Below are 16,949 nucleotides of genomic sequence, written 5' to 3' on the forward strand. Positions count from 1 at the left end.
ACACGCACCATAGGGAGAGTACGTGGAAGAGGAACAGGGCTCTGGAGATGCACTGGAAGCCTGGTGCGTGGTGTAGGCACTGGTGGTACTGAGCTGGGGTGGGAAGGTGGCGCCGGATATACCGGACCGTGAAGGAGGACACGTGCTCTTGAGCACCGAGCCTCCCCAACCTTACCAGGTTGAATGGACCCCGTAGCCCTGCCAGTGCGGCGATGTGGAATAGCCCGCACTGGGCTATGCAGGCGAACCGGGGACACCACCTGTAAGGCTGGTGCCATGTACGCCGGCCCGAGGAGACGTACTGGAGGCCAGATACGTTGGGCCGGCTTCATGGCATCCGGCTCGATGCCCAACCTAGCCCTCCCAGTGCGGCAAGGTGGAATAGCCCGCACTGGGCTAAGCACGCGTACTGGGGACACCGTGCGCTTCACCGCATAACACGGTGTCTGACCAGTACGACGCCCTCTTACTCCACGGCAAGCCCGGGGAGTTGGCTCAGGTATCCAACCCGGCTTCGCCACACTCCCCTTTAGCCCCCCCCCAAGAAATTTTTGGGTGAGCCTCTCGGGCTTCCGTGCTAGCCGCGTACCCTCATACCTGCGCTCCTGGGCTGTGGCTGCCTTCTTCTCCTCCCGAGAGCGGCGATTCTCTCCCACCTTAGCCCAGGGTCCTTCTCCATTGAAAATTTGCTCCCAACTCCATTCCTCTTCTCTCCATTGCTTTAGTTCTTGTTCTCTCTCCTCAATCCGCTTGGTCCTGTTGTGGTGGGTGTTTCTGTAAAGGCAGTCATTGTTGTTCTCCCCCTTAGACGAGGAGGAGCATGGATAGGACCAAGATGCGGATTGAGGGAAATAAGCCATCTTTTAATGAAAAACAGCAAACAAGACACTACAAACTACAAAACAACAAACGTGACTAACCTTCAACTGTCCTGTGAGGACACAGGAACAAACACCCACAAAACACCAGTGAAACCCTGGCTGCCTTTGTATGACTCTCAATTAGAGACAAACAATACACACCTGTCTCTAATTGAGAATCATACCAGGCCGAACACAAAACCCCACATAGAAATACAAACATAGACAAACCCACCCAACTCACGCCCTGACCAACTAAAATGAATACAAAACAAAGGAAAACAGGTCAGGAACGTGACAGATGCCTGGTGCACTATCTGTGTTTATACTGGACAAAGAAGGGCATTGGGAATTCTTGTCTATCTTGAGCATATAAGACGTGTCTTTATCAACTAACCAAGAGAGATAACCACTACGCTCAAAGCCTACAACGTTTTTAGAATTTGCATTTTGCCACACGAGTTTTCTGGGAAAGGTCATGAACAAGTATTTGTGTATATAATTGATAGAAAATAGATGTTATTTTTTAAATCAAAAGGTAGAAATGTGTTTTATGTCAAATCAGTAAAATGTCTTTGTAGTTAGCTTTTAATACATTAGAAATCAAATATACACAAGCAAGTCCAACTGTATGCCGTCCACTCTACCAGATATGATTACATTTAATTGCACAATACTCTACAATGGTGCAGAAATTAGTGGCGTTCAGGGACATTGAAATCAATATCTCTTTCAAGTACAATAAGCATTAATTTCCAAAAGAATGTTGACAGTTATTTTCTAATGTAATACTGTATATCTTAGACAAATGCCCACTACCTGATGCGTTGGAACCTGAAAAACTACTTGGCAGAATCAACACAACATTTCATTCCTTAAAGGGGAAATATGGGATTGGAAGATGCATTTTTTGACTTTTAAATGAATGATATATAGCCATTGATATAGCTTAGTTCAACTGTCTTATCCTATCAGAACCCTAAATAAAAGCATGTTTTATACCATTGTTTATAAACAAAGTAATTGTAAACAATCACTGTATTGCTTCAAAACATGGTTAAAACTATCAATTTGATATCATTGATGGTCAGTCCATGCATGCAGGTTTGAGAGTGGTTACATTTCCCCAGCCCCATCCCTCAGTTGTTTATCAAAAAACTGTCAGGGGTGACCTCTTTGCTGTTGTTGAATCCCAGGTCACCCCAGATTTCCCCTTTAAATGGAACATATTCCATATACTGATATATCACTGTGCATATCCTTTCTTTTTTTCAGTATGTACAGCAGCAAATTAAAACACTGTTAATCTTAAACTAACTTCCTTTGTTTAAAAGTTTGAGTGGTAATTTGCAACTATCTTTAAAAAAATGTCATCTCGTGGTTTTCCATTGCTTCCAATGTTGGCAGTGGTTTGCCTAGTTTGGTGGGCCTGACAACTGCCCGGGAAAGCTGAGGGGAAAAAGTAAGACAATGTTCCTGAAAGGATGCTAAAATATTAGTGTGGGGAACACAAGTCCTTTGGCTTTATGACCTCACACTGCTGGAGAGGAGCGGGGAGAGGTGTCAGGGGTCAAGGGTCAGGAGCTGCTGCAAGACAAGCCTCTAAAGCATCCTTCAAGACAGCAGGTCATATCAGACATACAGGGTCTGGTAGCCAGTTCGCCTGCCACTTTTACAGGTGATCACACACACACTGAGCATCCCGAAAAACTGAAAGAAAAGGACAAAGATATTCAGTGAAATTCAGTACAGAGTAAATTGTCTGGTACCTTTCAGGGTAGGTCCAGGGTAGACTTTAAAAAAAAACTTTTTGGGTGCCCGGCCTCAGATGTAGAAACACGAAAGCCTTCACATTTAGGCCAAACACCGGCGCAAAGTCTAATAATGGAAATGAACATGATAAATCAAATGTTAAAAGTCAGAGGTCAGTCAGGTACAGTACCTTGATGATGGCAAAGCCAAGGATGACCAGCATGGCATAGCTCATCACATCCTGAAGGAGCTGTTCCAGCTTAACCTCACAACCCTGGAGCAACACACACACACACACACACACACACACACACACACACACACACACACACACACACACACACACACACACACACACACACACACACACACACACACACACACACACACACACATACTGGTTAGAGAGTAATGTCATTACACTTTAAATCATTGTATCAAATACAGAAACTAGAAGTTAGAAATTGACTGAATTGATCTATACCTGAGTATTGAGCACGTCTGGCTGGTCCAGTTTGCCCGTGCACTCGGTGTTGTTCCGTTTACAACAGGAGATGGGCACAGTGTTGTTACTGCTGCTGAACCAGGGCGTGGTGGTCCAGTTCATGTAGGTCTGCACTCCACAGCACTGCAACTGAATACAGAGAGAGGAAGAACACTCGTTCACAGCTCCTAGCTGACAAAAGTCCAATTTCCAGTATCATCACATCGCTGTGTGTGCCAGTGCGTGTTAGCACCAGATACGTTTAAAACAGAGAGACTCAACAAGTGATAACTTCCTCTAACACCTACGACAAAGACCATCAATGGGAGAGTGGGAAATTTGTCCACTTTGATGTGCTTGTATACACAGGAAGTAATCGCACAGTGAGTCGCTCGGTTTTCAAACCTAGTAAGGGCCTGCTTGGCATCATACTGGTTATCAGGGGAATTCAAACTTGTCAATAGAGGAAGTGGCACTGACCTGAGACTGCAGATAATCCACAGCCCGGGTTTCAGAGTTCTCCCCATTATACTTCTGGAACACATCGCTCATTGACCGCTCCAAATCACCTTTTATCTGTAAAGATATACAAAACAAAATGCATCTATTTAAGTATTGTACCTGCAAGCATTAAATAATATTATATGATTGTAGCATATAATACATGAAATACATGTGGTGAAAATGTGTCCAAATGTGACGTTCACTCACTCTGCCTTGGTAAATGAACGCAAACACTAGGGCAGCGACCTCTGCTGCAAACATGGCCAGGAGGATCATCAGGAACTGAAAAGAGATGGGCAGACCAGACGGCTATCAGCAAGGAGGCCGTGAACAAGTGGTGCAGCAGGACTTATCAAACACAGAGATCCTCAGTGACTACTGTGTGTCCTAAATGGCACCCTACCCAATGTAATGAGTGTACTACTTTTGACATGAGAGCTATGAACCCTGGTCAAAAGTAGTGCACTATATAGGGGAATAGGGTGCCATTTGGGATACAAAGTGTGTTTATGAAAGACCTGGATGGACGGATGGCTCCTTTCACCATCACCCACCAGGAACCAACACCACAATGTCTGAGGCAGGTGTCAGGTGACATTTCCCCTGGACACTGATCTTGGTTCAGTTTGGAAATTTCCCCACTAATTGTTAACGTTCAGATTTGTGGACGTGATTCTGATCCTAGATCTATACCTAGGGTAAACCACTTGTGCCGTCGGAGGCTCATACTCACAAAGCTCAGGCCCACTTTGGACTCTCTCAGGGTGGCGCAGCAGCCCACAGTCCCAATAATGAACATCACCACTCCCACAGTGATGATGATGGCTGCAGGGATGAGTGTGTACTTATCCTCCAGGAAGTTGTCAAAGTTGTTGTAGCTCTTGATCACGTAAGAGCCTACGTAGGCAAGAGCGCCACCCGCAGCCTAGAGAGAAGAACAAAACAACAACATGAGCACTTTATATGGCTAATCAAGACCGTGTTAGCTATTCTCCACCCCTAATCAAGACCGTGTTAGCTATTCTCCACCCCTAATCAAGGCTGTGTTACCTATTCTCCACCGCTAATCAAGGCCGTGTTGCCTATTCTCCACCCCTAATCAAGGCTGTGTTACCTATTCTCCACCGCTAATCAAGGCCGTGTTACCTATTCTCCACCGCTAATCAAGGCCGTGTTGCCTATTCTCCACCCCTAATCAAGGCCGTGTTGCCTATTCTCCACCCCTAATCAAGGCTGTGTTACCTATTCTCCACCGCTAATCAAGGCCGTGTTACCTATTCTCCACCCCTAATCAAGGCCGTGTTACCTATTCTCCACCGCTAATCAAGGCCGTGTTGCCTATTCTCCACCCCTAATCAAGGCCGTGTTGCCTATTCTCCACCGCTAATCAAGGCCGTGTTACCTATTCTCCACCACTAATCAAGACCGTGTTAGCTATTCTCCACCCCTAATCAAGGCCGTGTTGCCTATTCTCCACCCCTAATCAAGGCCGTGTTACCTATTCTCCACCGCTAATCAAGGCCGTGTTACCTATTCTCCACCGCTAATCAAGGCCGTGTTACCTATTCTCCACCGCTAATCAAGGCCGTGTTACCTATTCTCCACCGCTAATCAAGACCGTGTTGCCTATTCTCCACCGCTAATCAAGACCGTGTTACCTATTCTCCACCGCTCATCAAGGCCGTGTTACCTATTCTCCACCGCTAATCAAGGCCGTGTTACCTATTCTCCACCCCTAATCAAGGCCGTGTTGCCTATTCTCCACCCCTAATCAAGACCGTGTTGCCTATTCTCCACCACTAATCAAGGCCGTGTTACCTATTCTCCACCCCTAATCAAGGCCGTGTTGCCTATTCTCCACCCCTAATCAAGGCCGTGTTACCTATTCTCCACCGCTAATCAAGACCGTGTTGCCTATTCTCCACCGCTAATCAAGGCCGTGTTACCTATTCTCCACCGCTAATCAAGGCCGTGTTACCTATTCTCCACCGCTAATCAAGGCCGTGTTACCTATTCTTCACCGCTAATCAAGGCCGTGTTACCTATTCTCCACCGCTAATCAAGGCCGTGTTGCCTATTCTCCACCGCTAATCAAGGCCGTGTTACCTATTCTCCACCCCTAATCAAGGCCGTGTTGCCTATTCTCCACCTCTAATCAAGGCCGTGTTGCCTATTCTCCACCGCTAATCAAGGCCGTGTTACCTATTCTCCACCGCTAATCAAGGCCGTGTTACCTATTCTCCACCGCTAATCAAGGCCGTGTTACCTATTCTTCACCACTAATCAAGGCCGTGTTACCTATTCTCCACCGCTAATCAAGGCCGTGTTGCCTATTCTCCACCACTAATCAAGGCCGTGTTACCTATTCTCCACCCCTAATCAAGGCCGTGTTGCCTATTCTCCACCTCTAATCAAGGCCGTGTTGCCTATTCTCCACCACTAATCAAGGCCGTGTTACCTATTCTCCACCGCTAATCAAGGCCGTGTTACCTATTCTCCACCGCTAATCAAGGCCGTGTTACCTATTCTCCACCGCTAATCAAGGCCGTGTTACCTATTCTCCACCGCTAATCAAGACCGTGTTGCCTATTCTCCACCGCTAATCAAGGCCGTGTTACCTATTCTCCACCGCTAATCAAGGCCGTGTTGCCTATTCTCCACCCCTAATCAAGGCCGTGTTACCTATTCTCCACCCCTAATCAAGGCCGTGTTACCTATTCTCCACCCCTAATCAAGGCCGTGTTACCTATTCTCCACCCCTAATCAAGGCCGTGTTACCTATTCTCCACCACTAATCAAGGCCGTGTTACCTATTCTCCACCCCTAATCAAGGCCGTGTTGCCTATTCTCCACCTCTAATCAAGGCCGTGTTGCCTATTCTCCACCCCTAATCAAGGCCGTGTTGCCTATTCTCCACCGCTAATCAAGGCCGTGTTACCTATTCTCCACCGCTAATCAAGGCCGTGTTGCCTATTCTCCACCGCTAATCAAGGCTGTGTTGCTTATTCTCCACCGCTAATCAAGGCCGTGTTACCTATTCTCCACCCCTAATCAAGGCTGTGTTGCCTATTCTCCACCTCTAATCAAGGCCGTGTTGCCTATTCTCCACCGCTATTCAAGGCCCTGTTACCTATTCTCCACCGCTAATCAAGGCCGTGTTACCTATTCTCCACCGCTAATCAAGGCCGTGTTACCTATTCTTCACCGCTAATCAAGGCCGTGTTGCCTATTCTCCACCGCTAATCAAGGCCGTGTTACCTATTCTCCACCCCTAATCAAGGCCGTGTTGCCTATTCTCCACCTCTAATCAAGGCCGTGTTGCCTATTCTCCACCGCTAATCAAGGCCGTGTTACCTATTCTCCACCGCTAATCAAGGCCGTGTTACCTATTCTCCACCGCTAATCAAGGCCGTGTTACCTATTCTCCACCGCTAATCAAGACCGTGTTGCCTATTCTCCACCGCTAATCAAGGCCGTGTTACCTATTCTCCACCGCTAATCAAGACCGTGTTGCCTATTCTCCACCGCTAATCAAGGCCGTGTTACCTATTCTCCACCGCTAATCAAGGCCGTGTTGCCTATTCTCCACCCCTAATCAAGGCCGTGTTACCTATTCTCCACCCCTAATCAAGGCCGTGTTACCTATTCTCCACCACTAATCAAGGCCGTGTTACCTATTCTCCACCCCTAATCAAGAACGTGTTGCCTATTCTCCACCTCTAATCAAGGCCGTGTTGCCTATTCTCCACCCCTAATCAAGGCCGTGTTGCCTATTCTCCACCGCTAATCAAGGCCGTGTTACCTATTCTCCACCGCTAATCAAGGCCGTGTTACCTATTCTCCACCGCTAATAAAGGCCGTGTTGCCTATTCTCCACCGCTAATAAAGACCGTGTTACCTATTCTCCACCGCTAATCAAGGCCGTGTTGCCTATTCTCCACCGCTAATCAAGACCGTGTTACCTATTCTCCACCGCTAATCAAGGCCGTGTTGCCTATTCTCCACCGCTAATCAAGACCGTGTTGCCTATTCTCCACCGCTAATAAAGGCCGTGTTGCCTATTCTTCACCACTAATCAAGGCCGTGTTACCTATTCTCCACCGCTAATCAAGGCCGTGTTGCCTATTCTCCACCACTAATCAAGGCCGTGTTACCTATTCTCCACCCCTAATCAAGGCCGTGTTGCCTATTCTCCACCTCTAATCAAGGCCGTGTTGCCTATTCTCCACCACTAATCAAGGCCGTGTTACCTATTCTCCACCGCTAATCAAGGCCGTGTTACCTATTCTCCACCGCTAATCAAGGCCGTGTTACCTATTCTCCACCGCTAATCAAGGCCGTGTTACCTATTCTCCACCGCTAATCAAGACCGTGTTGCCTATTCTCCACCGCTAATCAAGGCCGTGTTACCTATTCTCCACCGCTAATCAAGGCCGTGTTGCCTATTCTCCACCCCTAATCAAGGCCGTGTTACCTATTCTCCACCCCTAATCAAGGCCGTGTTACCTATTCTCCACCGCTAATCAAGGCCGTGTTGCCTATTTTCCACCGCTAATCAAGGCCGTGTTACCTATTCTCCACCGCTAATCAAGGCCGTGTTACCTATTCTCCACCGCTAATAAAGGCCGTGTTGCCTATTCTCCACCGCTAATCAAGACCGTGTTAACTATTCTCCACCTCTAATCAAGGCCGTGTTACCTATTCTCCACCGCTAATAAAGGCCGTGTTGCCTATTCTCCACCGCTAATCAAGACCGTGTTACCTATTCTCCACCGCTAATAAAGGCCGTGTTACCTATTCTCCACCGCTAATAAAGGCCGTGTTGCCTATTCTCCACCGCTAATAAAGACCGTGTTGCCTATTCTCCACCGCTAATCAAGGCCGTGTTGCCTATTCTCCACCGCTAATCAAGACCGTGTTACCTATTCTCCACCGCTAATCAAGGCCGTGTTGCCTATTCTCCACCGCTAATCAAGACCGTGTTGCCTATTCTCCACCGCTAATAAAGGCCGTGTTGCCTATTCTCCACCGCTAATAAAGGCCGTGTTGCCTATTCTCCACCGCTAATCAAGACCGTGTTACCTATTCTCCACCTCTAATCAAGGCCGTGTTACCTATTCTCCACCGCTAATAAAGGCCGTGTTGCCTATTCTCCACCGCTAATCAAGACCGTGTTACCTATTCTCCACCGCTAATAAAGGCCGTGTTACCTATTCTCCACCGCTAATAAAGGCCGTGTTGCCTATTCTCCACCGCTAATAAAGGCCGTGTTGCCTATTCTCCACCGCTAATCAAGGCTGTGTTGCTTATTCTCCACCTCTAATCAAGGCCGTGTTACCTATTCTCCACCGCTAATAAAGGCTGTGTTGCCTATTCTCCACCGCTAATCAAGGCTGTGTTGCTTATTCTCCACCCTTCTCCCAACGTGTCCACGTGCATACTCCCTGTCATGGATTTAAAAGCATATGATTGGTGTAAACATTGGCTGGAGTTTACACCATTGTTAAACCCATATGAGAATGTGTGCAAGTGAACACTACAGGAGAAGGGTAGAGAATATGGATGCATCTAGGGTTAGGCAAACTCATACACATACAACATAGTCCTGTGAATTGCAGCTCATACAATCAATTCCCCAGTTAAATAGAAGTAATCTACCTTCTGTAAGCAGTCTATGGACAAGGTAAGACAGCAATGCTTTGGTTTTGTTTACCTGGCCACTGTTCCAAATGCAAACTTTTTAGTATTTATTGAACAAAACCAATGCAAGTGGATACCCACGATATTAGCATAAGAAAACCCATTTGTAATTTTGGTGAACCATCCCTATAAAGTTGGTCAAGTTTTTATGTCATGATGATACAAACACATGTGTGCTAATCATATGCATGGATCAGATGGTGTGCTGCTCATTGCCTAATAGTCCTTTAGAATCAAGGCTCCAGAGCACATGACCACATTCTCACAATCAGGCCTCAGTCACAAGACCCACCACCACCACCACCACCACCCCCACCCGAGTGGAATACACACACACACCCACCACCTCCTAATCCTTCCTGGAACTTGGATCTTGTGCCTCAGATATGAGAGTGCAAAAATGAAATGTGTTGTGGTGATTACTAAAGCGGGAAAGAGGAGAAGGAAATGGACTGTAAGATTGACATTTTTCGCTGGTTATTATGTTGTTGTCAATCGACCACATTATCTCCTGTATTGACCGAGTGAAAGACATGTTCACAGTTTTGCTGCCTTAAAGTGCATGTGTATTTGTGAAAACTTCATTATGTTAGGACAAAATATCACGTTTAGGGTAGGCTGTTTCCCTCCAGACTCAGATCACAGATGCATTCTAAAGGAAAGGTGAACTCAACAGAAAAAACAAAACTAGTCCAATATTATGTGACAGTGCACACACACACAAGACTTGTTCAATGACAAGCTAACGGCCCACAGCAAACCTCCCTCCTCATGCCCCTAAAGACTCAGCTTTAGGGCTACATATTTTACTTCCGTTCAGGTGTAATAGTTGTTAAAATACTTTGAATTTCACCAGGTTCATATCTTTATATAGCATGTTTCAGTTATTATTTTGCCTCCCTGCATTATGGGGAATAGGGGCAGACTTATGTTTTGGCCCTGCATGCTTGTGCTCAAATCAGTTTTATGCATTACAAAAGGTAGCTAGGCACACTTTTTCTGTCATATGCAGAAAAGTTATGACATACGCTGTTCATGAAAAATGGTGTACATTTAGTGCAAACTCATAAGGGGATGCTATTGTCAAGATTAATTTGTAATTGTGCTTTTTAAGACTAACATTTGGAATTCATGTGTCTATATTTTTGAGAGAGAGAGCGAGAGAGGCGAGTACTGGCAAAACATACAGTATTTGTGCTCTATGTATTTTCCTTTGGTTATCAATGTCAAATTAGTTAATCTGTTTACATATAAGAAGAGGCTATAATATTCACTATTGTATGACAACAACAACAAAAATGATATGGGGACGCACTAAGAGAGAGAGGCGACTAATGGCAGAATATAGTTGTGCTCTTCAAATACTGTTGTCTTTTCTTTTGGATGCAGACGAACTCTGATACATTATAACAAACAGCCTGATCTCAGAAGTCTACGTCTTCAGTCTCAACCAATCACACAGCTACTGCACCAACTACAGAGACACAGAGAGAGAGAGAGAGAGAGAGAGAGAGAGAGAGAGAGAGAGAGAGAGAGAGAGAGAAAGAGAGAGGAGAGAGAGAGAGAGAGAGAGAGAGAGAGAGAGAGAGAGAGAGAGAGAGAGAGATTTGAGCAAGAGATAGTTCAAGGGGAACTACAAGTATGTGTGGCTTTTGACCACTGATACACAAGCAGACCTGTGTTTACTTCCCCTGGTGAATACACACAGGATTCTTACTCCTTATTGAATTAGTTAAAAGTTCACCACCTAGGAAGCTATGCACTGCTGCAACCTAACATCTACCAGAAGACAGCCAGACAGAGAGAGAACGGCTGCTGTCATAATGGAGAAGCATACAGAATGAGTTGCTCAACATGATCTGGGGAACTTGTTAAGGCTACTATATGAAGCCAGAAATTAATGGTCTCAAGGAAGTCCCCTGAGAACCCCCCCCCTGGTTTTTAGTAACATTATCTTTCTGACTCATCATGTAGTGGAAAAAACCTGTCATGTAGAAGTGTTCACTCAAAAAAAGAATTAGTGCATAATGGTTTAAGCAGGGGACAGACTGGGACCAGGTCATTTCTAAAGTACAGACCCATTTTATTTCCTTAGACCCCCACATTGGCCCATTTTTTCCCCTCAAATCTCCACACCACCAAATAATGGTCATTCTTCATTCTGCATTTAAAAAAAAGATTTAGACAGGCACCTTGGCTAAAGATGTACCAGCCCATCTGGCATTTTCCAGAATTGCCCTATGCAAGTCTGTCCCTGGATTAAGCTACAGATATGGTGTGGGTGGTGGGTGGTTGAGAACGTTTTGTTCTTAAACAGTAAACGGTTTCCAATGCAAGACGTCATGAATACATCCCCAATTAGAGCAGTGGAAAGAAAGGAAACGATAAACACAGAACAAGCACTTACCCAAAATATTACATTCAGAAGCAAAAGGACTGTTTTCGATGTAATAATCCCGCAATCCATGTTGATATGGTGGTAGGGAGCCTTTCAGCTGATGATCAAATAGGATCGTGTCGCTCTCTGTTCTTATTATAATGGAGTTCATGACGGCTTTGCTTTGAGCTGCATGACTGGCTTGCTGACACATCACATGCTTATGAAGCGCATGGCCTAGCGGTTTGGGGGGGGGGGGGGGTTCTAAATTCCTACCCTTTGCGATTGTATTGCTCCATAGGGTCTAGAGAGGAACAATCACCCGTTTATCCAGTCGATCCGTCCCCAGTCTGAGCTGTCAGACCTGCGTCACAACAGAGTGAGGAAGCACTCACGTGTTGAGATCTGTGCTGTGTTTGAAACATGTAACTTTTTCCCATTAGTCATAAACCCTATGTGCCTATAGAAATTAGATTCTGTTATATTATTATAATGACTAAAAAAAGAAACCTTGGCCTAGTTACCCTTCCCTATCATGTGCAATCTAAACAGGCCATCAATCTGCGCGTAAATCATGCATGTCCAATCATTTTCTTTAGTGGTCCTTTGGCGCCTCCACAGAACATTACGCATGTATATGACTGGGTGTAAACTCTTATAAAAAAAAAGGTTCTGGATCGAACCAAAAAAGGGTTCTATCGCTTGCTTCATAAAACGTCGATATGCATGCATCCTTCCATGAATCCTATCGGTTTATAGCTCAAGATTTCGATCACAGTCAATTTAGGTAGGAGTCAGTGACACTCAAGATCATAAATAGGCCTAATTTATCAGGCCTACTGGATCAAATGATATTCTGTGTATCCTAAGAATCAAGAGCAAGACCATAATTGATTCATTCTAATTCTGTCCGGTTGTAATTCGATGCCCTGTAGGCTAGGGCAAAGGACCATATATATATATATATATATATATATATATATATATATATATATATATATATATATATATATATATTTTATAAACATTAAGCTGCATTATTAAATTACATGACAAACTTTCCCACCAGTAATAATAGGCCTAAGCTATATTGTGAAACGAAAATTAAGCAACATAAACAATTATTGAACTGAAAATAATACAGGCCTATACTTGGGGGTTTGATGGTTGTATTTCCAGTGTTTAGTTGAGCTTAAAACAGCGCGAAAAAGACCCGCGATTCCAAAGGAAAAGCCTGCATGTGACAAGCTGAATGTGAAACTTTCATGTTTTTTTTCTATCACCACCCATGCAATACTGTTAACTCATTATTTGGCGTGGTTCCATTGGGCGCACATAAGCCTTCCAGAATTAGTCCCACTACCTGCTATAGTAGGCCCAAAAAAGTACAAAAATAACATATCAGTGAAATTATACTTTAATGCACAAACAATAACAAAAATATTTTCACTCGTCAAAAACTCACATAGACATATCATGTTTATTATTTTAGAAAAATATTATATTTAGATGAAGCTTCTCGTCTCAGGTTAGACATTCGGTGTGCTTTTATGGTCATCTAAAAATGTTATTAATTATTCAGTGCAGTATCAATCGAGTATTATTTGGGTTGAAAATGTACTAGGAATATGTCTGTATAAGAGTATGGAATTACTGAAGCACATACGCAAACGTTTGTATTACATAACTTAGTCAAAATGTCGAAAAGGTCACCGTTGAAATGGTGTTCAATTACTGCCTATGAACGATTTAAGAATTTACCTGGCAAGGCTTTTGAATAATGGTGGTACTAGGGTAAAAATAAAAAGTACAGTTTGTGCTGATTCTTATGATATGATGATTATACAGATCTAGTGGATTTTACGAATAAAATATACACATTTCGTATGAGGAAGAAAACACAATTCAGGTGTTGACAGGAGAAAGGGCGCCTAGTGACAATGATTGAATCTACACGGTTCTCATCACATCTTCATAAATGGGCATGTCACCCATCACTCCACTCATTCCAAGGCATTCATCTCTCAAGCATCTCCAGCCAATTACATCTCCATAACAGGGAACATGTCTGGGGTGATTGCAATTCCCCTGGCGACACCAGCCACGACTCCTAAAAAGAGATCCAAGCCCAAGAAGACTGGACCCACCGTATCTGACCGCATCCTGAAGGTTGTGTCAGCATCCAATGGCCGAAGTGGTGTATCTCTTGCGGCTCTCAAAAAGTCTCTGGCAGCCAGCGGCTATGATGTTGTGAAGAACAACGCCCGACTCAAACTGGCTGTCCGGCGTTTGGTGGCCAAAGGATATCTTCTGCAGCCTAAGGGCACTGGGGCATCCGGCTCTTTCAAAATTAACAAAAACAAAGCCGTCGCTAAAAAGAAAAAACCTACCAAGAATCAAGCCAAGAAGGTGGGGGCCAAGAAGGTCAGGAGAGCGTCACCCAAGAAGGCAACGGGCGCCAAGAAGTCCCCAAAGAAAACCAAGAGGAAGAGTCCCAAGAAGGCCAAAAGACCTGCAGCAGCAAAAAAGCCCAAGAGCCCCAGGAAGACCAAGCGCAGAGTCGCCAAATCCACCCGGGCTAAAGCTGCTCCTAAGAAGAAATAGGCCAAAGGTAGACCTACTCGATCAGTTACTCGTGGAAGATCGTGGAATTTATTTTCCCTGCACAGCTTAAGAGGCCTCAAGTGCATTTGTACATCCGAAGAATCCATCTCATGGACTTTAATAAGAATGCTTAGCAGTTTGTTTTGTCCTGACAGTGGATTTTTGTTTTTTTTAGAGTGCTGACACTGTTACCTATCTTGCGCTAGCTTTTCATGAATGTGGATATAGGGGAGGCTCATGAATATTATTGTTTAAAAAAACAATAAATGTATTTAATTTAAATGGTTGAATGTTTTATTGTGGAATCATTGAATTTAACCTATATAGGCCCACTATGAATAGTAAATGAATGATTACAGGTTGGGAGCCTGAATTCCATTGCATTACTCAATTGCGAAATTGAATAGTACCATCTAAACCAAAATAGTCTACAACAGTTGTTCAACTATGTCAGATAATTAATACGAACATATGTTTACTGTGTTTTAAAGTGTTTAATTGCACGGAAAAGTCGTCCTACCTGATAAAACAGTTCAACTACTACTCGGCCTAGTTCACATTTACGCACGAGCTGCAACGTGTGAAGAGAGTGAAGAGTTAGGCGGGTGTTACCATTCAATCATAGTTGTATTATTGTAACTAAAATAACACATTATCAATCATAATTACCAATAATTAACTAGGCATCGTAGACCTATAGGATATTATCATTAATTAGGCTGTAGGTATTTGCAGTAGGCCTATTAAAAACTAGGCTACTGAAAACACTGAAATTACTTTAGGTTTTGTAACAACACACAAAGAAAGCAATGTTTTATACCATTTTGGAATACTTCAGTAGTCAAAATGAACCCAAAATATGTTGGCGCCTTTCATATATTGGCATAATGTTAATTAAATAATTTTTTTGCGCGCGATGCAGGCATGGCCTATTCAAACGTTACAAACATTTGCAAAGGTTGTGACTGAAATGGTTTGTGTGCTGCATTGAAACCAGTTCAATGTATTCAAATTAGTTGCGGGTAATTTTTATTTACGCTCCCTTGGAGTGCTTGGAGAAGATGCAATGTGTAGCTTTACGCACACCATTACGCACTTCCAAGATGCGTGTTATGCATAGGCTATGCTAATGTTACGCCCAACAAGCCTAAACACCACCTTTTGGACAGAGAATATTGCGTAAAAAAATGTACACGTGGAGCATGCCAGCAGCCAATCATTTAGCAGCACTGATATTGAGTAGATGATTGCAGAGCTTAACCTAATCATGGCTGACAACATTGAGTGGAATAGGGTGTGACGCGAAACATCCCGTTGGTGCTGTTATCTAATAGCAAAAACAGGTTCTCAGGGTTCATGTGTGTGAACACATGTCATCAATATAGCCTACCTCTTCACAATGTTTTACCTTTTATTGATGGCCAGCGGTGTTGACATAATATCATTGAGAGGAACGAAATCATTATCATCTCATATTCTATAAAATATGTTAAACATCATGGCCCTGACAAAGCCGTTGATCATTGGCCTTACCTCATCTTTTCTCTCACCTCACCGCCGAGTAAATAAATGAAAAGTATTGGCATATCATTCCGTAAATTGACTGAAAGCGCTACACTTATTCGTTACAAATATTTAATTGTGATTTGAAAATCGGCTAATTTAGTTATCCGGGTTTTATATTTTTGATAGTTTAAATAAACGAATGGTTATGAAGACACAGGAGTTGCCAAATGGCTTTGGTGGACAACCGTCGATTGGTGACGGGCGACTGCGTGCAATCTGCTGAAGTTATGAAAGCGTTTCGGCGGGATTTTCATTTGGGTGTAACCTTTATGCAACCAGATAACAATATCAATGAACAAACCGTGGGCGTGACAATAACGTTTTCTGGCAAGTTGTAGGCTACAGAAACTCATTTGGCACACCCAAATGGCGCATTTTTCGTAGCGTTGAGTCAGCCTAGAACCCTCTCCCCCTAAAAAGCTAACGCAATGGCAAGATCCTACTACTGGCTGTACCGGGGAGAAAGATATCGGCCTAGCTTGACAAGGGATTCTTAACTCTACAGAGCATGTTCTTAGGGGATCAGGAGCTTCAAATCAGTGACACCATCCTGAAGAGGAAATGCAATGTTGTGTGTCCATGTGACAACAACAACAAGCATACGAAATTAGCTTACATGATCTGCTCAAGGTTGGCACTTGTATTGGTCATTACTGGTGAAAAAATAAATACACTACATTACCAAAAGTATGTTGTCACCTGCTCATCTAACATCTCATACAAAAATCATGGGCATTATATTATATAACATGTTAGAATGTTATATAACATTATATAACATCCTCCACTCTTTTGGCACTAGATGTTGGAACATTGCTGCTGGGACTTGCTTCCATTCAGCCACAAGAGCATTAGTGAGGTCGAGCACTGATGTTGGGTGTTTAAGCCTGGTTAGTAGAACAGCATTCCAATTCATCCCAAAGGTGTTCGATGAGGTTGAGGTCAGGGCTCTATGTAGGCCAGTCAAGTTCTTCCACACCAATCTCGACAAACCATTTCTATATAGGCCTTCTTTTGTGTACGGGGTATTGTCATGCAGAAACAGGAAAAGGCCTTCCTCAAACTGTACCACAAAGTTGGAAGCACAGAATTTTCTAGAAAG

General features: G+C 43.9%; 2 protein-coding genes across 2 annotated transcripts; one reads left to right on the plus strand and one right to left on the minus strand.

Annotated features, from left to right (window-relative positions):
* Window positions 1-1,430: 1,430 nt before the first annotated feature.
* On the minus strand, window positions 1,431-12,041 carry tspan36 (tetraspanin 36). The gene is made up of 7 exons (XM_055918720.1): window positions 11,708-12,041; window positions 4,334-4,525; window positions 3,808-3,882; window positions 3,577-3,672; window positions 3,097-3,246; window positions 2,803-2,886; window positions 1,431-2,570 (listed from the first exon to the last, which is right to left on the minus strand). The coding sequence occupies exons 1-7, from the start codon at window positions 11,765-11,767 to the stop codon at window positions 2,493-2,495; spliced, it is 735 nt and encodes a 244-aa protein (XP_055774695.1). The 5' UTR covers window positions 11,768-12,041; the 3' UTR covers window positions 1,431-2,492.
* Window positions 12,042-13,663: 1,622 nt separating this feature from the next.
* On the plus strand, window positions 13,664-14,563 carry LOC129853062 (histone H1-like). The gene has a single exon (XM_055918721.1). It carries the CDS (start codon window positions 13,742-13,744, stop codon window positions 14,279-14,281), a length of 540 nt encoding a protein of 179 aa, XP_055774696.1. The 5' UTR covers window positions 13,664-13,741; the 3' UTR covers window positions 14,282-14,563.
* The last annotated feature ends 2,386 nt before the right edge of the window (window positions 14,564-16,949 follow it).

The sequence above is a fragment of the Salvelinus fontinalis genome, chromosome 4, assembly GCF_029448725.1.
Source record: "Salvelinus fontinalis isolate EN_2023a chromosome 4, ASM2944872v1, whole genome shotgun sequence".
NCBI lineage: Eukaryota > Metazoa > Chordata > Actinopteri > Salmoniformes > Salmonidae > Salvelinus > Salvelinus fontinalis.